The sequence below is a fragment of the Heterocephalus glaber genome, unplaced genomic scaffold, assembly GCF_053883595.1.
Source record: "Heterocephalus glaber isolate CG9 unplaced genomic scaffold, H.glaber_assembly_v1.0 deba00001504, whole genome shotgun sequence".
Lineage (NCBI taxonomy): Eukaryota > Metazoa > Chordata > Mammalia > Rodentia > Bathyergidae > Heterocephalus > Heterocephalus glaber.
Genome location: NW_028258324.1, coordinates 11,108,230 through 11,131,470, shown reverse-complemented (window position 1 = coordinate 11,131,470; position 23,241 = coordinate 11,108,230). Strand labels below are relative to the sequence as shown.

Here is a 23,241-nt window from a genome sequence, read left to right as displayed (position 1 = left end):
GTGCCCTCTACAGTGGGTCAAGGCCAGTTTGGGCAAGGACAGGGACAAGACAAGATGGCAGGGAAGATTATCTACATTGTTGCTTCCAGAGACCCCATCATGGCTGGAGAGGCAAGCTAATGAGATAGCTTTTTCTGAAGACTCTGGAGACTGTATCCTAGGCCCTCTAGGAACATCCATGGGTGGAATATATCCAAGACCCATAGACACATCGCTCCAGCTAGGATCTACTCCACAGAGCAGCGATGGACACCCACATGGGATGCTGCAGCCCCAAGCTTCCAGCAGACAGCAAAGGAGCCTGCCCTCACAGGATCCCATGAGAACTGTCTGTCCCAGCCCTGCCATCCCTCCTGCAGTGCAGCCTCAGATGTTGAATAGTTTAAGCTCTGCAGCACAGAGAAGGCTTGCCGAGCACCAACTCTTGGTTAGTCTGGAAAAGGAGAACTAGGCTGCAAGGGTCCACATAGAGAAATGACTTTGCCACCAACTTCAGCAGGGAAAGGATATGGGGGTAAAGTAGCAAAAAAGCTATGCTCTCTCACTAATCCACCCTACCATGAACACAAAACTTGATATTGAGGAAATGAATCATTTTCCTCATAATTCATAATTTCATAGAGACAAATACATGATGAAGTCAAGATAACTGATGGGGTCAATAGGTCCATGTGATTCTGCCTGATGAGTCCAGCCTATGTGTGCAGAAAGAATGAGTCAGGAACAGGCCTTAGGCCACAGAGCCTCTAGAAAGTGTGGGAATTGAATGTTAGCCCACAATCCATAACTCCCTCTGCTGCTCAGCCTCCCATCCCTCTTTGCACACACTCCTGGCTACAGGAACAGCTCCAGGCCAGGATTGCTCTTGGCTGGCTGGGCTCCCTAATTGGTCTCCAGGTGCCTCTGCACAGCCCAGCAACTGGTCACCATGAATTTGACAGATTCATGGGTTTAGCAGATGGAAGTGAAAGTAAGAGAACATGGTTCCTTGCCCATCTTGATAGTCTGACCTTCCAGAAAAATAACATGTAACAGAAACAGAAAGGATATTGTTTCTGACACCCTTTAGATTCAATGTATGCAAAGGCCTAGATGCAAATACCCAGAGAAGAAAATGTATCGGTTGACCTAAACGCACAGAACCAACTGGGCTTCACCCACCAAGGACAGGGAACATCAATTCTCAGGCTGCATTGAAAAATAGCAGCCACTGGTCTCACTTGCAAGTTTCCTTCATCTACCATTCTCCTTGCTCCTGGCTTCCTAATGATAAAATGTACTTTGTGGCCAACCCAGACTACTGTGAAGGTCCCGGTGCCCACTAGGCAACACAGCATGAGCACACAAAATGGGTGGAGTGCCTTCCCTCAAAGGTACACCATGGGGACTAACCACAAATCCTTCCATACGCACTGCCAATTCCCCACGACAGTCCCCAGAGTCCTCTCCCAAGATCTTTGTCTACATATGAGGGTCCTTTTCCTTCCTGCAGAAACCCTCTGAGTCCTGAGTGTGGAGGTCTGGTTCAGCTTTCAGAGTCCAGACATCAACAGAGCCAAGGACAAAGAATTTGGGAGATACAACTTAAAATGGCTTTCCAGGGCACTGAGCTCAGCCAGGCTGCAGAGCAAAAGGATCCATAGTGTCACCTGACTTGCCTCTCTCTAAGAAATACCACCAAGGGCCGGGGATTTAGTTCAGTGGCACTGCACCTGCCTTGCAAGCACCAGGTCCTGAGTTTGATCCCTGGTACCAAAAAAAACAAAAAAAACCAAAAAAGACATGCCACCAAATTATGACTGTGCTTCTGAAATAACAAAGTGAGAGTGTCCTGGGCTCCTCATTCTCTCCTCCTTGCAACAAGTTTGCAATAAGTAGTTTATAAAGTCAAGCTGGTTCACAATAGCTGAAGAGCAGGAACGTCCACCAAAACCTGGGACATGGCTGGGGCTGGGTAGAGAGAATGGAAAGAAACAACTTGGATTTACATATTTGTCCCCGCAGGCCTTCCCAGGACAACCACAGGAGGTAAATGACAAATGTCATGGACAGCAGAACCTCCCAAAAGAGAAGAGTTCCAATTAGCCCAAAGAAATGAAAGCCTATTCCCAGAGTTCCAATTAAATCAGAACCAATCAATGCTTGCTCCAGTTCCTGCCATTCTGCTTAGGAAATAATAAGAAAAATGTGAGGGCCCCAGCCAGCAAGTGTGCTATGGCAGTTCTTTGAAGCCCAGAGAAATTATAAGCCTGGGTGCAAGTGTGCCTGGCAGCTTGCTGCACCTGTGCCTTTAAGAACTCTGCCTGGTGCCTGGGTCCCCAGTCAGACCCTGAAGAATGCCAAAAAGGGCACCCCACCCTGCCCCCAACCAAGAGGACAAAAAGGAGCCACTGTGGGACCAGGCTAGGATGGATGTAAAACTGTCTATGGTGATTCATCACTGGATCTGGCACTCTCTCCCTTCTGTTTCCAGGACATCCATCATGGGTACCAGAACCAAGGAATCCAATAAAGACACAAAGGCATGACTGCCCCAGCAGGCCTCAGAAAGGCTGGGCCCAGGCAATTAGCTGAGCCCATAGGATCACAGAAGTGATGAGCATTAGCAATCATGGGGTGGTCACTTCACTGTAAGGTAAAGGGGATGTGAGTGAACAGGCACAGCCAGATCAGACACTCAGGCAGGGTGGGAGGTGATATCAAGTAAGACAGCTGACAGCAGGTTTAGAATGGAGTAGAGATTAATATAGCCTCTGATCTCCAACAGACTAGAGGCAAATTTAGTGATGGTCAGGGTCAAGGTACTCCTTTTGAGCTTCTTTTCCCCAACCCTGGGTTCCCCTATGCTTATCTTTTCTGTGATTTAGGCAAGACATAAGGCATGGAGCTTCCAGACCTTTCCATTCACTCCCACAGTAGACTAAATCTGGAGCCAGTTCAGCATATTTATCATCACATGTTGAACATGGACTCTTAGGGCAGATGGGAGCCAATGTGATCCATGATATCCTGATACCCTCAAATTGCAAAGTTTGTATTCACTCTGTGTCACTCAGAAGCAAAAGGTAAGACAGCACATGATATATTCCCCTTCCCATTCCAATAGCTTCATCTCCTTCCAGGGCCTGGCACTGAGCCCCCAGAGAAAGACAGCCAAGCCAGAGGACTGTGAGTTAATGAGCTACATGGGTTCAGTACCAAGTTCAATACTGTGTGAGCTGGACTGAAATGAACTAAAATATTTTCCAAATTCAGTCACTTCTCAATTACCCTTGAGTGAATTGCCCATGACAACCCAAATACTCCATGCCCCAGAGCTTGGAGTTGGATGCAGGATGCAGGTGTGGGTATGTGTGTGTGTCATAGAGAATGTGTGTGTGTTCCCAAACTAAATATAAACAAAGGATTATTATACTATTTTCCATTGTTCAGAATTTCCCCATGTCTTTCTAATCAGCATGAATACAGACAATTTGGTTGAACCCAACTGGATAATCATCAGTCCTAGCACTGGAGATGGAGGTTCTTCTGAGCTTTACAATAAACCAATTGGCTCTTTCTATTCCTGAGTGACCCAGAGCTGGAGGTAGGGAAATCTTACAAACGTGATCCTCCCTAGATGGGCAGGAGCAGAGGCCTCAGTGGGCCCAGCTTACCCTTGCAGGCCACGCTGTTCTCAGGCTCATAGCCAGGCTTGCAGGTGCAGCGGCCAATAGGCACCATCCACTCCCCATCCCCGTTGCAGTAGAGTTTGATAGGCACATCGACTTCCTCCGCATTGGGGATGCATGTGCCCCGAGCAATTACCAGAGATGTGCTCTCTGCCCCTGTCATGGTTTCTGGGAACACGGCAAAATTTTGCACAATGCTGGGACACTTTTTGAAGAAGACACGGACGGAAAGGAGAGACATACAGGCTCCATAATCCTGGAAGGCAAGATAAAACCCATTTCGAGTAAGAGGCCCAAAGCTCCTGACTTCTGTGTTGACCTTCATCAACCTTCCCCCAAAGTCCACCTGGGAGAAACTCTCATCTGCAGCAATGGTGTCTACTTTGAGGTAGGGGGCTTCAGACCAGAAAGCTGACTTCTTGGTGGCAATGACAGAGTCAGTCTCATAGTAGTACAAGTTGAAGGTCTCCTTGCATGAGCCTGGGACATTGGGGAGGCTGCTGCAGTCTCTCACAGTGAAGCGCATCTCTGTGTAGATGCGATGGGCCCCCTGCCGGTTGATGAAGGTGGTGAGCAGCCAGTTGTTCTGGTTGGGCTCGAAGACATTGCACACCTGGTAGGTGCGGATAGTGTTCAGGTTTTCATCATAGCCACTGACTTCTTCCCACTGGACCAAGCAGGCCACAGGCACACACATGTAAAAACAGAAAATAGAGAGTGAGAAGACAAAAAGAAGCAGAACAGAGAGCATTCTGGGGTAGGAAGGAGCCTTAAGAGCTCACTAGTCCTACTGCTTCACTTGAGAAATGAACACACCTAATGTGAACTTCATTTTAAAGATCTCCTTATAAGCAGATATGATAGTTCTCTGCAGTCCATCCCCAAATACAACAGACTAAATTCTAGAAAGCATTTCCTCATCTATCCCACAATTTTCATTCTGTGACTTTGGCTTACTACATCCATGGGGACAGTCTGAAGTTTCTACCCCTGTGTAATGGCAGGGACTTCCTTCCTCACTGCCACAGTCTCAACTCTAAGCAGATGCTGCTGAGATTAGAGGTACAATTACATGACACCCCCACATTGGAAATTCCTGTCTCTGAACCTAATTTCTTTACAGACATTCCTTGTTTAACAACCGAGTTCTGGTCCTGCAACTAGGTCATTAAATATATTGGTTGCTAAGTTAGGAATTGCATATGGTATGTACATCACAATATTCAGAACAAAGAAATAGTCAAGGGAAACTCCAACTTGATAACTTTGTTTTTATTTGCATGACTCTTACATGCAGTACTATAATGTATAATAAAACATAAACTATAGTACTATATTGTACAGTAAATTAGCAAATATTATAGTACTGTACTGTAGAAGAAGCCATCATAGGGCTGTACTGCTGTTCATGTTCCTGCATCGTAAGTCCAAATGTGGGTCATAAGTCCAATCAGTGTGACTCAGTTCAAAGTCTAAGCAGTTCTTAAACAAGTACATCGTTAAACTAGGAATATCTGTGTTTTGGTAAAACTTCTTTCTATTTCTGAAAATCACACACATACAAAGATTTTCAGGGGTTGTCAACAAACTTAAATTCTCATATACTACTGCACTGTAACATCAGTCTCCTTAAGAGAGCTAGACCACGTGAGACAGACCCTTAAAAGGCAGGAGTCAGAGAAGAGTTACTGGATGATTCCTGGTTCCTTGTGCTTCAAGAGAAGAGGCTGAGGAAACACCTGCTCACATCTGGAAGCTCTCTGAACCCCAATCTTAAGAATTGAGAAAACTCCCAGGAATAAAAGTTATATTCTGTTTGCTGACAATAAATAAGGGAGAGAAGAAATTAAACTAACTAAAGTGAAAAGAGAAAAGTGTGTCAAGATTCTTGACTATGCGGCAGTTGTGATGAAGTTAACCAAATCATACCCATTTCTTTAAGGACTGTGTCAATTGCATATTAGGCATGGTGTAGAATTGAAATATATAAACTAGAATCTTCATTCAAGGAGCTAAAAGCCAATTATTTGTGCACAGAAGTGGACTTCAATTGCGTCTTACAAGGGGTTAAACCCCCTGCAAAGATAGGAGGATAAAGGCAAGGCTGTCCTTCGAACCTGTGCCCTGGCATTGGAAAAGCCAGGCATAGTGGGAAGGGCAAAAAACGGGCAAATGGAAAGCTGACCCTCACTCAGGCCTGTCTAGTGACCTCATTCACTGCCACATGGAGGCACCTGGGCTCCAAACTATCCAGAGCCTGCTAGCTCTTGGCCCCTCTCAACCATCCCAGAATGCCAGCTCCTTCCCAGCCTAAAACTCTTGGTCAGCCCCTTCCAATATCCTTGCACCAGTTTGAGGACAAAAAGGTGATCCTGGTTCACTGCCCTAGATAAAGTCTTATGCCATCCACCAAGCTTACTCAGCATCTATCTATCACTTGATTCTCAATCTCCACTTTCGGTCCCCCAGCACCTCTCCCTGCATCACCTTTACTTTCTTTAATGTGAAAAACTTGAATGTTCCCAAACCCACAACTCGATGTTTCCTACTCCAAGCAGGTGCAGGTTCTCACATTATACTTTCTACCTGGGATACTTTTCATTCTTTGCCTACGCTAATCCAGCTCTAGAAAAGCTCCCAGCCCCCAGCAGCTTGTGCTCCCCAGGCTGGCCTGGATGCACCACCTCAGCAAGTGCGCCAGGCTTCTCCGCAACCATGCCCTGCCCTGTGTGCACTTCGACTAAAGGATGTTTCCCCCTCCCCTGAGGGCTACAGTGTGTCACCAGCGTTCAGTCTCCCATCACAGCATCTGAGTGGGGTAAAAGTGTGCACGTGGATGTGCCTGTTCCTAGGCTTGTGACAGGACCACCAGCTGAGAGAGCGCTCAAGTTAACAGCTCATGCAGAGTATAAATTCACACTGTCAAACCTCTCACCTGGACTTTGCTTAATTTCTTATTGATTCTCTTCATGTAGAGTTACCACTTTTTTTTTCCTTCTTGAAAACCATGTTCTGTTCTATTTAAATGTATTTGTTAAAGTCATGTTCTGCTTGTATGGTTTTTGGAACCAGAAAGCAAATATATTAGGGAAAAGGAGTCGCAGACAGTGTTTCAGATCAAGTTTTCAGAACTTCCTCCCTTTCCAGGGCTGTTTTGAAACATTTTCCCAGGCGACCTTATGTGACTTTTGAGGGAAAGATGCTTTTCTTTTATTGTTCTGCATTGTTTAAATACAGCAGGTCTCACAATCCATGATTCCACCTGGTCTCAGCACAAATGTGGGGCCTCTTTGTGAACACATAAGTGAAGCCTGCAGCCCCATTTAGGGTGGGGACCTGCTGCTGGCCAGAGCCTTTTTGTCACCCAAGAACACTCTTTCATGTAGCTGTGTGATGGGAACAGGACAGAAAGCCCATCCAGCAGGTTCACCTTAGTGCTGAGACCATCACCACTAGCAGGTCTTTAAATAAACAGAATGAGGATTTCCACTTGGGTGGAGCTGGGATATTAAGGACATTTATCTTAGAAAATGACACTGATTGGTATTACAAGACCCATCAGAGGTAATTGTTACAAACATTAACCTCTCTGGGCCTCAGTTTTCTCATCTGTAAAATGAGGAATCATACGGGTGACCCTGAGTTGTAAAATTCTACAGATCTAATTGATTCCATGACAGCTCCTAAGGGGGCGATCAAAGCAAATGATCAGGAATATAGCTGTATATTCAAAGGGAAAGAGTAGACAGAAATTGCGAGAGAGGGAAATAGCTGCCTACTGTTTGGGAAAAGGCCATGATGGAGTCTCACATTAATTTCCTACCCTCTTTCATTCTTCTCCTGTCAGTTGGGACTACGGGGGTTGAAGAAATAAGTGACCAGAATGGGCTAGAGGAGGGATAAATGCTTTCCAGAGTCAGTAGCAATTAGAATGAGGGGAGGCCTCCAAGAAAGAGAAGATTTGGGTTACTGGAGCTGAGGGTGGGGTGACATTCCCAGCAGGGAGGGACAAACATTGTTATTCATTTAGGACGCTTAGAATCAGTCTCATTGCTTTACTGTTGTATCTCACTCACTCATTAATCAACAAATATTTACCAAATGCCAGTTTTATGCCAGGCATTTCATTAGCCACTGGGGATACAGAGGTCTGAAGCTTACAATCTAGTGAGAGGAACAGAAGTTAGAAAAGGATTATTAAAATAACTAAATAACTACAATTATGCTAAGTGCTGTGAAGAGAAATTACCAGGTGCCAAGAGAGGGTGGCTGGTATGCAGAAGGGTATCAGGCTAGACCCTCCAAGAGAAATGAGACTTGGGAAAGTGTGTGTCTGCTGGGGACAGAGCTTCCATGCCCAGGACAGGCCATGTGGCAGGGAAAAGAACATGTGTCATTGAGGAATGTGTGACAGAAGAGTCATAAAAAGATGGAGGTAGTAGGAATAAAACTGAGGGGAAGGTAGATCCAACTGAGAATTTTGAATTTCTTTAAATGTTTTATTAGTACATGTTTGCAGTACATAATCATTACACTCATTGTGGGGATTGGTACAGGTACATAACACATCTCCATTCCTTTTCTTAACCCCTTTCTCTTCCTTACCTACTCCCTCTCTTTATCTCTTGGTCCCCTTTCCTTTTGCAAAAGTTCTATCTCCCTGTTTCTTATTGTCTATTTTTTGTTGTGCTCTTTGAATTATTTATACTTTGGGTTTCTGAGAATTTTGAATTTCAGCCCAAGTTAACTAGAAGTCAACGATAAGTTTCAGGGAAGAAAAACATAGGGGATGAGAACTGAGCTTTAAAAAGATGTGTGATGCAGTGTGAAGACCGGGCTGGGCAGCTTGAGTTCATGGGTGAGACAGCTGGAGGTCGTTCTAGTCCTCCAGGCTAGAGGTCATAGTGCGTTGGCCCAAACTCATGGAAACAGAAAAGAAATTCGGGGAGAGAATCTCTAAACTTTCAGTGAGTCTATGGGGGAAACAGATCCGACCCGAGGGACCACATGTCCCCTGAACACTCTTTCATGCATCAGTCCTGACTCCCCTTCCAGATCACTGGGAAAGCTAGTTCCACACCTCTCCTCCTTCTCCTTCCTTCAAAAAAAGGGATTTCACAGTTTCGGATAGTCTACCCATGGATGTCTGATTTCCTCTTCAGAAGCAGATTTGTTTTACCCCAGCCTGTGCTGGCTCCAGTCCCTTCCATGTCTTCTCACTGCCCAGTCTAAATCCATTTTCTATTCAGTGACCACTTCTCAGCCTCAGAATCTAGGCATCTGAGACATTCCCTCTTGTGGGCCTTCCTGTAACCATCTCCTCCCATTAAAACGACCACAAAACACCAAGGTTTGCTTACCAGATTGGCAGTAAATTAAAAAGCTAAAATTCCAAGTCTTAGTAAGAAAGTCGGGAAAAAGTAACTGCTGCCCAAGCTTTTGGTGAAAGCATAAACTCACATCTTTTTAGTAGTAATGCAAAAGCCTCCCTCAACATTTAAAATGTTAGCCTAAACTCAAATCAGTGAGAAAAAGGTGAATCATTTTTTTTAAATTGCTGTTAGGTAAGTAATCATCTAGAAAGTATAATTTAACTAAACCTCATACCTTACTCCAGATAAATTCCCAGTGAATCAAAGATTTAAACATTAAAAATGAAACCATAAAAATACAAAGAAACCAAAGAGACAACTTCTGTATACTAATTCTGACATAAAACTCAGAAGCCATAAACTGATAAATTCAGCTTCATCAATTTTCTATGTTTTTTTAAAAAATGAGCATGGCATGAACAGTATAAATACAATCAAAAGAAAAGAGCTGGGTATAGTGGTCCATACAGCTCCCTCCAGAAGCTGAAGCAGGAGGATATCAAATTTGAAGCCAGTCACAATTTAGTGAGACCATCTCAAAATAAAATCTTTAAAAGGGGCTGGGGATTTAGTTCCACGATAGAGTGCTTAGCTAGCATACAGAGGCCCTGGGTTCTAGCCCCAGTACCACAGAAAGAAAAAAGAAAAGACAAGACAAGACAAGGAAAGGGAAGGGAAAAAAAAAAGGGCAAGGAAAAAAGGAAAGGGAGATGGGGAAGGGAAAGAGACGAGGAGAGGGGAAGGAAAGAGGAGAGGGAGGGAGGGAGGAGGAAAGGAAGGAAGGAAGGAAGGAAGGAAGGAAGGAAGGAAGGAAGGAAGGAAGGAAGAAGAAAGAAAGAAAATATGGTTAAAAATATTTGCAACTTGTAACAAAATATTACATATTAGAATAAAATAGAAAAATGGGCAAGAATATCAACAAACTCTTCACTGAAAAAAAGATACAGCTCTTAAATATATGAGAAGATGCCAAATGTCACTCACTATTACAAAAATGATAATTAGCTATGTTTTAATACTTTTTTCATTAGTGAACAATAGTTTGATAATACCATGTAGAAGAGCCTGTGGAAGATAAGGGCAAATTGGTACAGCTTCTATACAAATTTTAGTTTTACTTATCAAAATTACAATTGTACACACCCTTTGACCCAGCAGTTCCACTCAAAGGATAATCCCTCAGATATAGCTTCATGGATTTGAAATTAGGTATGAACAAAGTTACTAAATGTACCCACTAACATTTAACCGTAGCCACAGCAGGGCTTTCTGGATGTCCAGGGAACCTGCAGGTGGCTGGACCCCAGTGAGTCATGAGCCTGTGGACAGTGAAGTGGCCTTCTCAGAATCTGTCCCAAGGGGAACCTCTCTGGGAGCTTTACATACTCATCGTGGAAAGAAAAACCCTTAATTAAGATTGAAATTCTCATCAAACCATGGGATAGAGAGCTTAGAGTCTGGACTAATTTTACTAAACAAACATAAGATCTGAGACAATGTTCTATATCTTTATTTGTGAGTAGGCTTTCTATTCGATAATATGCCAATTTGACTGTGGTCCCCCTTTATGGAGCTCTTAACTGGACTCAGTAAAAAGGCATAAAAACCTTTGTTTTTCCATGAATTGGTGAATGAATGTATAAACAAATATGATGTGCCCACACAATGGAATACTATTGGAACTAAAAAAGATGAAGTTCTAATATATACTTCAATATACTTCAATATGGATGAAACTTAAAACATTATGCTAAGTGAAGGAAGCTATGTGTCTCAAAGACCTCAGATTGTATGATTTCATATGTGTGAAATGTTCAAAAGAGGCAGATCTACAAACAGAAAGGCATATTAATATTTGGCTGGACCTGGGAATGAGCAGTCATTGCAGATGGGTATGAAGAATCTAGGTTCTTGTTGTTGTTTTGTTTTGTTATGTTTTGTTTTGGGGCACTTGAACTCAGCTTTTTACTGCTTCTCATGGTCTGTTGTTTTTTTTGAGACAGAGTCTCACTAAGTTGCTAAATTGCCCAGGTTGTGATCCTCCTACTTCAGCCTACTACAGAGATAGAATGCACCACCATGCCCTACTGATGAGTCTTTTTTTTTCAATTCTTTTATTGGTACATTTTAGGAACACAATACGTTTACATTTATCATTGGGTGCTTGTACCTGTACATGATGTATCTTGATTCTTATTTTTTCCCCATTACCTGTGCACCCTTGATGAGTCTTTTTATGCTGAGTTGATAGAAATATTTTGAAATGGGATTGTAGTAATGATTACAAACTTTGTAAACTTACTAAAATAATTGAATTATTTTCTTAAAGTGAATACAGTTATGAGATGCAAATAATATGTCAATACAGATTTAAAGGAAAAAAAAAACATTGTTACGTGGTCCCCAGCCTATACCTCAATACTCCAACAATGTTGTCTTAGCCTCTATTATCCATAAACAGGATGCCCATGGCAACATCATGCCCTTGCTCCTCTGGACCCCTGGACCAAGGATGCCCTTCTTACCCTTTTATCTCTATAAACCAGGTACCAAGTATTCATTTAATCAAATTCACTTGTGGTTGAACAAATGCTAACCACGCCAAGGCAAAGAGAGGGGACAGGAGGCCAAGGAAGCATCCCTACTACTGAGGCTGCGGGTCTGCAAGTATCTGGAAAGTGACCCAAAGACAGGATTAGAATCATGAGCCAGGACTCCATCCTAAGACTACTTCATTTTCCAACCTGAAGTTTATGAGACCAAAACTGTCCTCAGTGTCCAGCACACCAAATTCACCACAGCTGGTCATTTCTTTCAGAACAATATTCCTCTTGTCTGGCCTCTCTTACATTCCTATGGCCACTATACAAGGGCTAGCATTATAGCACCTCGAGTCTGGCCTAATACCCAGGCGTGCTTTTCAGTCTGAATGTAGTGGCACCAACCAGGCCAAGAGATGACCAAGGCCCAGAGAGCCACCGTTTCTTCCCACATAGACACAAGGCCACGCCCATTCTATGCCTTCTGGTACTGATGCTGACTGACCCTAATGTCCTTCCCTTCTCCACTCTTCTCCCTTCTGATCTTTTCCAACACACAGAGTCAAAGAATAACAGACATGGAGGGAAGCCACCCTTTTGTTGACAAATGGGCAAACTGAGGTCCAGCAACATTCAATAGCTGGCCTGAAGTCAAATAGTTAAGCCATGGCAAGGCCAAGTTCTCTTTTCCGCTTTCTCCTCTAAAGAGATGAGTCTTACTTCTTCCATGAGGGCCCATGATAACTTCCCCAGCTATATTCAGTTCCTATTTTTCTGAATGCTTCAAGCATGACTGAGTTTATTCCACACAATTTAGCATTTGATAATACACTGTTGTGAACTATTCTCTAATTGCTTCATATATACAACTCTGGTTTCTGCTACAAGGCTGTGAGCTCCTTGAGGACAGGGAATTATGTTTTGACTAATTTATTAGTTCATTTCACTAGCAAAATCATTCCACTCGTTTAGCTTCATAATGCTGGTCCTATGCAACAGCATTTTATCCAGCAATGTCTGGGACCAGTGTAATCACAAATTTCTCAGGGCTCTCTTCATTTTCATCTCACTTTTTGTCCTGGGTGATCTCATCCACACACAAGGCTTCAACCATCATGGAAGTTGTCACCAAATTGATCCTTCCCCAGTGCCCAGACTTGTATGGACTCTTCTGACAAACACCTGGAATCACCACCTTGCTTTTTGTAATCTTCTATCTGAGGATGTACCTCAACTAACCAGCCCTCCATGCCAAATTCCTAGAAAACTCTTTGGACTTTACCTTCTGCCTTTCATTCCTTTTTGCTTCCCATGTCCCATCTCCTCCATGATGTCTACCCAGCCCTCCCTTCCCCACACCTTTCCCCATTGACCACTCTCTTCTCTCTCAGTCCTTCTTACTAACTCCCCTGCTCTCATGAACTTTCTAAACTATGAATCCATCTCCCCCGTGGATATGCCCCTAAGGGATGGGGAGAGTGTTACATACCTCCCTATAGTCCCAGTGTCTAGCCCTCAAAAAAAAGATAGAAGATCGAGGCAATGTCCCTGCTCTGTCCCTTAACTTCTCTCCCTCCTCAGCCTCTGGTCCTTCACTGAAGACTTAGTGTAGGTGCCACCAGGTGAACCTGTCCCTGGGAAAAGGAGAAACAAATCAGCCTTGTACAATCCCTCAGAGTATTAACACACTTTGGAAGATCACTATTATTGATGCAAGTAGACCTCCAGGGGTTCTTGACATAACAGAATAAAGAAAACAATGACATCCATTAGGTAAAACTTGTTTAGGCTTTCAGATCAGGACTCTGATATATAAGAAAGACACCTCTAGGTCCCAAGTACTAGGTTTGTTAGATTTATTTATTAGAAGTCAGAACTCACAAATCCTATGCTCTGGAGTGGCTCCAAGTGAGTGTCTGTTGATATTTGGACAGTGAATATTGACTAAGCTGATTATGTACTTCTCAGTATGTGTGTGGGGGGGGGGGGGGAGGGGGTGTATAAAGCATGCTACCAAAACTTATTTATCTGTATGAGGTGTTCCCCTTCAAAGCCATTGTCATCAATTCTACCCAACAGTCCACCTAAACTGCCTTTTAGAACATCCTACAAAAGCTTAAGGATGGATTTGAATCAGAAATAGTCATTTGTAGGAAAATGGATGAACCTTGAGATCATAATGATAAGTGAAATAAATCAGACACACAAGTTTACATATTACATGGCTTCTCTTCTATGAGAAACCCAAAGCATATACAAATTGAAGAGCAAAATAAAAGAGAGATATTGGGAAACAAGGAGACAGATCTTTTGCAAATGGGAAGGAAATCAAGAGATGGAAGGGGGTAGAAAAAGAACTAAGATGTGTGTTATGTACATGTACCAACTCTTCACAATGAATGCAATCATGAAGCACTGCAGACATGTACTAATAAAAAACAATCTTTAAGAAATGAAGAAACAAAAGAAATAGGCAAAGATCATTTTGGAGCCAATTTTGATGAATAAGATGGATGAGCAAGCTAAGAAATAATATTTATTCATCCAAAATAAAGAGCTAATACAGCATGAGTCAAGATTGAGTCTGATTCTCTCTGTGCCTTTGAGATAGTTCCAAGTACAAGCCCAGAGTTCTGCAAAGATTTTCAATAGCTGGCCCCTCCCTGGACAGCTACAATATCTTACCTCTCCCACAATGCCCCACGGCCAGGACAATGCTGCCCCATAATAAGCTCCATAACAAACCTGTCTGTAAGGCTTAGCTGGGAAGGTCCACCTCCTCCATCCATCTTTATTTAAGGTGGGTGCAGAAATTATTGAAATAGGCTTTTCAGTCTGTTAGCCTAAAAGATCCCAGCTTCTTTGATGTTTCAAGCCCAGCTCACTCCTTTTTTAAATAAGAAGCTGACAGCATCTACTACATTCCCAAGCAGTATTCTAGATGTTGGTGATACAGCAGTAAGAGTTAAAGTTTCTGCCCTTATAAATTTTATAAATTAACAGAGTGAACCAAATGGTGAATTAGCAAACAAATGAAAAATATGAAATTAGTTAGCATTAAATACTATTAGGGAGCAGGTAAAGAGAGAGAGAGTGCCAGCTGGTAATGGGCTGTTTGGAGAAGGCCTTCCTCTGAACAGAGATCAGAATGACACACCAGCCAGACTACAGGAAAGAGGGACATTCTGGGCAGAGGGAACAAGAACTAGCTTCCCAGAGCAAGAGTCCTCCCCTCATGTTGCTGAGGAAGCCAGGAGACTAATGTGGCTACAAGAGCAAAGAGTGAGGAAAGGTGGAAGGAACATCAGACTGGAGAGGTGAGTGGGGACAGGTGGATCTCACCTCTGCCAGCTAAACTTCTGTGACCATCTGAGCTTCAGCTTCCTCATCTAGAAAGTACTGTTTACCTTGCTGGGTGTGGTAGGTCTGAAAGATCATGGAAGTAACTCATCTAGCTCTGTGCCTGCAGCTAACTAGCATTCACTGAGTACCAATTACTGGCATTACTATTATGACTGCCTCATCATTACTGCCTTAACTCAGGATCCATCTCCAGCTGAGTCACCAGGGTGTGAAAATCATCTCCATCCTAGATAAATAATCCTTCCCTGTGGTCAGCAGAATGCAGGGACTAAAGGGCCAAGCTCCTTCTCCTTACCAATCTGGAAGGAGAGCCAGCAAGCCCCTTCCCTGCTGCTCTGGGGATCTCCCTGGCTTCCTCTGGGCCTACTTCACTACGTACACTCTTCCAGACAATTCCTGAACCACTATCAGCCACCAGCTCAAACGATAGGAGCCAAAACTGGTCACAACTCACAGGCTTTGGGCCCATTCTGCAGTTTGCATTTGGGCATAAACTGCTGTTAGGAGAAACAGTTGCTGCCACCATGCCCTGTGGGACCACAGTGGAACTTTGTTGGCATTGTCCAATCAGTGGAGATGGCTGCCCCTCTGAACAAGAAGCTCCTTGGAGCCCAGGCAGCACTCAGCTTTACAAAGGCTACAGGAAGCCAAAGATTCTATAGGCCAGCAGATGGCTCAGGGCTGGGGTGAAACCACCACCACCAAGCCTTCCTAGCCAGTCAGCCTGGACTAAGTTCCAATGTAGACAGTATACTCAGCCTGAAAGAGCTCGGATATTAGACAAGCTAGAGGGCTAATTAAAATGTAAAATGTGGTCCATGGGGCATAAACTCCTACAAGCCCAGAGGGATCTATCATTTAGTACACCAACCAACCAAGGCAGCATTTACTCAATGGCTCCCCTGAGGGCTTGAGCACCAGCTCACCTCCCAATATGCTTAATTTGCCTCCCAGATGTGTGGGGCTGGGAGGACACAAATGGCACCCCATTGGTTTTCATCACTCATGTGGTGTGCTAAAGAGAAGGGTAGCTGAAATGAGGTGGGGTATTGCTTCTGCAAACACAGCACAGGCTTCCAAATTGCAGTGGTCCAAAACTATGAATTCCCTGAACTACAGACCAGCAGCAAGGACACATTCCTTAGGTTCACACAATCAGAATATGGAAAATAGATGTACAGTGATTCCCTGTGCAATCTCTAAGACCACAAAGCTCCCCAAAACCCAATGGAAACTTTGATGGTGGGGAACTGCAGGAAATCTGTATGGAGCTGGAGGAGAGAGCCTCATACAAGCACAACTAATCTTAAAAAGACTCATTTGTTCTTTCAAACAAGGCTTGAGGGTAAGAAGCACTGCTGCAGTGCTGCCTGACCTAAAAACCAGACCATGGCAAAACTGGCACATGGGTTGAGTTAACGACTTTGTACTCAGCCAGACCCAGCCATGTGACCATGGATAAATTTTTAAACCTCACTGTGCCTCAGTTTCTTTGCTGCAACACAGGGAAATCCATGATACCTACTTCATGAAGTGGTTGTGAGGACTAAACTTGATTTAAGCCTATGAGGTACTTAAACCCAAGACGGAGCCCCTAGGGAGTCAGTGAGAATGGACCCCATCCCTGGAGAGATACCTGGTTAGACTCTCAGAGCACAGGCCAGCCATTTTTCCTTGAAGGTCTAGGCTTCCTCTCCACAATTGGTATGATCTAAAACTCTCCTGCCTGACTGGCTGTCTGCCCTTGTGCTTCTGTCCTCATGCATACATAAGCACATGTGTGTTCATGAGTGTGTAATTGGGGTGCTGGCCATGGCCTTCCCTCCAGCATGCCCACCCTGTGAATGCCACGTAAGCATGCATCAGTTCTGCCCACTGTGGGCCAAAGGGAGCCCACCTCAGTGCTCAGAGACCCCACATCTCTGAGAACCACACTACTAGATGGAGAGCTGGCCTGCGATCCAGATGGCATACATCTCCTTGCAGACTGACACATCTCATACCAAGGGCTCTGCCAGCACACCAGGAAAAACACTGCAGCCTTGTGCCTTGGGAGGGGAGCATCTGGCCCATGCCATCTAGGACACTGTACCCTCCACCAGGCAGCAGCATTGCGTACCAAGCCCTGCCTGGAGTGGGGTCCTCAGCCATTATGACAGCTGCTGCTGCTGTTGACACTGCAACAGTGACAAATTCATCCTTCTGACAAGATCCCTTTAAATAATTCACAGGGAGCTGGGGATTAAGACACTGTTTCCCTCTTTCTCTGTGGAGATTTAAAATACCTCCAGCTGGGGTATTTAAAGAAAGTATAATGGGCCGGCCGGCCTTCTTGGGTCTCCCCTACCCCTTTCCTCCTCTTGCCCATTTCCCAAACCCATCCCCCACCCCATCAGCCATCCCTACAACAAGCAGGTCCAGAAAACAAGAAAGAAAGAAAAAAAAAAAGGAGGGAACCAGTGCTTGGCTGGTCACTATGGCAACAGTGGCAGGGTATTCAGTTGCCATTATCCCAGTGCCTCACACATGTGATTATCTTAAGCTGTCGATTGAATGTGGGTCTCACTGCTGCCCAACACGGCCTTGTTGAACAAGGCTAGGGCGGGATCTGCCTGCCCCAGGCCCCAGCTGCCTCATACTGCTGGGCTCAGACTTGGCCTTTACTGATGGAAGAGGAGAGTAACCCCTGGAAAGACTGGTGGCATTTCCCTTCACTTGGAGGGATTTCTGCTCAGAATGCACACCAGAGGCCAACCTGAAACTGAGCCACAACAGTGGGTTGCAGGCTGAGGAGATGGGCTTCTCATTCCATGAGCTCACTGCACATGGGCCATGCTGGCTGGGGCCAGCTGGAGTTGTCCTGGAGACATGCGCAACAACCAGGGAGGAGGGAGGGGCTCAGCCTTCTGAGAGGAGCTCTTGGCTTTGATCCCATTCTTGGAGTAGAGGAAATTCTGTCTCACTGTGCAAGAAAACCAAATCTGGGAAAAGGATGGTCTTCTGTTCTGTCTTCTACCCTAATTGGATGGGAATATGGCTGCCATATAAAACCTACTTTACAAGACTGTTTTTCCTGGGACTGTGGCTGCTGGAGCTTGGTCCAAGGAAGCCTGTGCAGGACTCTGGCCTCCACTGAGAAGAATTATCTCATTCCTTTGCACAAATCTTGTCTTGGCTTCAGGCCATGCCTGGGCTAAGGTTCCCAAATCTGCAAACACTTCTTGAATGACAAAAATCACTCATCAATCACCCCCCCACTAGACACACTCATTTTTCCAATGTCCTTTTTGAAATTCAGCTCCCAAATGAAGTCTGTGGTTTCAAATATGTTCAGGCTAGCACCACCAACAGTGGCCCACTACCATCACCTATGACTGGAACCTGGACTGTTCTGAACACTGGCTTTCCCTGTACCTGTACCCTGAGCATCATCCCTGACTTGTGTTGTGCAATCAATTGTTTTTACCTAAATGCAAATACAAACCACTGTCACGGGCCATGTTGGCTGGAAAGCTGAGCAAGATAAGTCTGAATCTTAACTCCAATCTCATGTTGGCTGTCCTTTGTAATGCTAAAATATCTGTTGGATATGCCTGTCTCCACGGGGAAAAAATGATGAGTGGGGCAGTGTGTATGGACATGTGCATGCACCATTCTGGGACTCCCAGCTCAAATGCAGAAGGAGCTTGTTCAGCAGAACTGACACTGAGGACACTGAGTAAGACGAAGCAGTCACTGGGGCTCCCTTCTAGCTCTCCTTCCCAGGAGTCCTTACTTCCTGAATGCTTGCCAGGGTCTAGGGGTGGTAGCTGACCCATCTGGGCTCCTCCATCACTGCCGAGGCCTACCCATCCACAGTATCCCCCTCTGGATTTCTGGCCAGGGCTCAACAGCTGTAGTGGTGAAGGTGGGGGAGGGGGGTGTTAGGGGTGGTTCCATGAAGGCCTCACTGGGGGCCAAAGCCCTGCACAGGCTTCCTAGGACCAAGCACCGTGATCCATCTGAGCTTACTTCTCTGACCCCAAACTCATATTACAAATCACCTGCTTCACCTCCCCTTGCAGAGATTGCTTTGAAAAATGATTCATTGAGTACTTACCACATGTACTGCTTGCTGGCCCGTGGCTTACCAACCTACCATTTCCCTTTGTAGAACACTAGGAAACCTTTGTGTCTCCTTGTTATCCACATGTCTTCTGGTTTCTCAAAAATCTACCACTCTGAGATTCCTTCAGTGACAAGAGTAAGTGTTGGTGTTGTGGTCAGATAAGTTGTGGGATCTGTCTCAGTGAGACCTACACCCACTCCTCTGACTTTGGAGATTAACAGCACTGAAGTTCAGAAACCTCTCTGAAAAATGGGAGAAATGCCACATAACTTCAGGGTGCTGATGAAAAGTCAATAGGCTCATATAAAGAATGCCCAAGCCTGGTACACCGTCAGTACTTAACTAATGGTGACTACTGGTAGTAGTTATTAATAATAATAACATTGCTGTTAATAACAAGGTGCTCCTGGTGATATTCATGCAAGAAACACAACCTAACAGAAATGCTGGGGTGTTGATCTTGTATCTCCAGGGCCCTCCTTCAGTCAGTTCCTAACCTCACCCCGTGCGAGTTAAGTCTCTCAAACAGGAGTCAGTTCTACTGCTGGTATCAAAGCAAATGGCATTGTGCTGAGCTTTATAGTTTACAAAAAGATACACACAATTTAAACCTCTCAGTCATTCTGTACATAAGCTCTTGTACTACCCATGTTATTGAGACAGAATGTGGGCTCAGAGAGGTTAAAGAAAGTAGTAAAAAAATGTAAATAAAGCCAGACATCAGATTCCAAATCTTGGGCTTGCTCTTTTATAAATATATAATGGGATTTAGGGCAAATTATTCAACACTTTTGGCTGTAAGTGGAAATAAGGCCAAAAGCATCATCCCAGGACTTCCTCATTTCCAGAGAGGCTAAACTCATCCTTCCTGGGGCCAGGCTTATGTCCTCATCTTTCTTAAAGTGACACTGACCTTCTCTTCCTGTTTCCTCTGTGCATCTTCTCTAGATCCCATAACTCTCCTCACCTTCCTTCTAATGCTTTATCTATCCCAGCAGTACCATAGTCTTTCCCTTCACCTGAGTCACCAATCTGAGGAGCTCTGAGCTCCAGCTGGAAGGGCTGAGCCAGCTCTGCTCCATCCCAGTGCCAGTCAGGAGTCCTGGTCCCTTCTGCTGTCCTGAGGGATACTAGCCCTTCATCTTGAGAAGAGCTGTCAGCAATTGGTCCTCAGTCTCCAATACCAGTTGCAGAAAGTTTCTAGGGTTGGGACAAGGGTCATGTTGGGAGACTGCCCTTCCAAGGGAAGGTTTTAGAGAAGAAGAAAGGCACCATCTGTCTGAGCAAGCAAGGGCTAAGCCTGTCAGGGTGCAGGTAAAGGAAGTCTGGCTTAGAAAGAGGATGCCACTCCTTCAACCTGTCTGCCCCCAGTTGGGTGGGAATATGGTTACTGTGAGAGACCTACTTCAGTACCCACTTTCAAGAAGGGGAGGTGGGTTTGAGTGGGGTCTAAAGTTTGTAGACAGAAATGTCTCCTGCTCTGCTGATGAATGAGTCTTCGAGTTATTTGCAAAAACAAGAAAATCAATACTCCCAACATTAAAGTTCTGGTGAACCACCACCACTCTGGAAGTTCTTAATCCAGCAAACTAGGGAAAACACCTCCCTCAGCCTCTCTCTCCTACCCATAACAGATACACACACACACACACACACACACACACACACACACACACACAGAGTCATGCCCAATGCATTTCTGCAGTCGGTGTAACAATTAATGACCTTCTCCATGGCAATAGGCATCAGTGCTACTCTCTCTGCCTCCTCATCAAACACATACACACCCCAAACCATCTAAAAGCTCTGTGAGGGAACAACCACAAAGGCCAAAGTGGGCAGAAAAGTGGCCTTACTACTCATCTGGCCCAACTGTCCTCCTCTAGGGAGCCATCCAGTGCCCCATGGCAGCCATACCTCTTCCTAGAGAGAACAGGTCTGAATCTCATGGACCACTTTGCCTTCCTATCCTCGGGAAGGCCACACCTCCTGGCTCTCATCCCAGCTCCCATGCCTTTGTCTTTCACTGTCTCTGTCAGTGAGGTGATTTTAAACTTTCATTCCTAAAAGACGCATATTATATAAAAAATGTTTTAAGTGCCTCAGGGTGTTTTGCTCCTCATTGCTTCATAAAAATGACATTAATAGCCAGGGAAGAGCTCTGCTGAGTGCAATTACAGAGGATGTTTCAGGTATGAAAGCTGTTTTGAGCCTGCTAATGTTTCCTAATTACAGGCCTTTTGGTAGAGAGAGAAAAAGATAAAGAGTGGGTGGGAAGCTGAGGGTGGGGAGCTCTGACTTATCTCGGCAGTTTACCTGGAGAGGAAAGGGAAGGAGAGGGGAGGAGGGAGGGACCAGGAGGTCAGAGGCCACCGGCAGGGAGGTGGGCCTCTCTCAGATAACAAACTGATACTAATTCCTGGGTAACAGCTCAGGAAAAGCATATACTCACTCATGGCAAGTACTTTGAGGGAGAGGAAAAAGAAACCTTTTATAGCCTAAGCCTGAATCTAAGGATTCCAGAGCAACTCAACCTGGGGGTGCCTCCCAGAATCTGCTTCCCATGACATTGCAGTGAGTGGCATGTCACTGGGAAGGACAGTGGAGCACAGTTGTGCCAGGAGGGCAGCCTGCTGGTCATTTTTGAGCCATGTGACTGGGCCACTGAATAGCTGCTCTGTCTCTTAGTTTCCTCCTCTGTCATATGGGGCAATGGGGATTAATGTGTACTTATCTATAAATTGCTTCAGGCCAATCCTTTGGTGTTAGACACACCCCAGTCGTCATGTCTTCATCTTTATGGTAGCTATATCTTCATTTCCTAGGGGGAATTACCACCTCCTGTCTTTCAGTCTCTGGGCTCTGCACTGCACAGGGTGGACCTGGGCCTCAGTGTGAGCTGTTAAGCACTGTGTACTTTCTGGCTACAGGGTTTGGTTGCAGGTGGGCACAGGATTCCAACTAAGCCATTCAGGCCCATTCAGAGCTAATCCCAGGCTTCCACCTGAGGGGCAAGAAGGAAGTATTTGTTTTTCCCCCTGAAGGGGAAGGAAAGTGGCGAAGGGATGGAGCAGCTGCAGTCATCTTATCACTAAGAGGAGCCTTACCATGGAAAACTAGCACTGTGGGAGAAGAGAGAAGAGAAAAGGATGGGACAAGGGTGAGGGAAAAGAGATGAGGTGGGGGAGACAGACTGACCCTAAGGATCTGGACTCCCCAAACATGAGGCCACATCAGCCCCTGGACCATCCAGTTTCATGAGCCAAGATATTTCTTCAAGACTGAGTTGTGCTTTGCTGTCACTGGCCACCAAAAAGCCCTGACTGACGCAAAGCACAAGATGAGAATGGCTTCTAGCAGTCAGCCACCAAGCTCCCATGCAGTGGCAACCGACTAACAAACTCCGACCAATCCCACCCCTTTCTGCCCTCTTTCCCTAGCATGTCCCAAAATTCAATGAGAAATTCCATTCACAAAAACCATTTTGCCCACAGCTAAATTTCTCCTGGATCTCCCTAATGTAGCCCAGGCTCTTCTGTTTTAATTGGCATGATTGAAACATCAAAGGAAAAAAAAAAAAAAGAGAAAATCTAGTCCTCTGGAGGGTTAGTGATAACGCTAGCATTTTCTAAGTATGTATCAAGGAAAACATTCTGTTGACATTGCCTTATATGTGACCCAGTTACCACACTGAGCAGAGGAGGAAACAAGCAGAACAAGCCTAAATAGATACAGATCATTAGGTAGGAGCAGCATAGGTGAAATGCAAGTCCTGGGGCTTTAACTGGCGCTCCCTAAAGTTCTCACCCATAGGCCCAAATAAATTTGAATAGATTTTACTTGGCCTTGAACTAACAAGGCATTATGACAGTAGATTTCACCCTGAATGTACTTAACTGATTCCCTTGAAGTAGGCAACTGGTGAGGGAGCCTAGAGGATCTGATGGGGATTAGGAGGTAGCCAAGGCCCATCAAGTAGCCCCAACAGTCCCCAGGTAGGCCAGCAAGTAGTGCTGTACCTGAAGAACTGAGGGTGCCCACACCCTTGGGCCTGCATCTCTTGTGCGAGGTAGCACCAGGCCTGGACACTCAAATAAGTGCTGCTTGTTTCACAGTGGCCCACTATACAAGTCTCAGTCCTTAGTCCACAAATCCTCCATCCCTGAAAATATGTCCAGTGCTCTGGC

The 23,241-nt window shown here is 45.0% G+C and overlaps 1 protein-coding gene across 3 annotated transcripts in view; it reads right to left on the bottom strand.

The window, feature by feature from the left end:
* Positions 1-23,241, bottom strand: part of Ephb1 (EPH receptor B1) — a 442,009-nt gene that overhangs the window by 289,251 nt on the left and 129,517 nt on the right. For all 3 annotated transcript variants that reach the window (XM_004834274.4, XM_013070773.3, XM_013070768.3), the window contains exon 3: positions 3,657-4,338. In XM_004834274.4, coding sequence (XP_004834331.2) covers positions 3,657-4,338 — 682 coding nt within the window. The remainder of the gene's footprint in view (positions 1-3,656; positions 4,339-23,241) is intronic.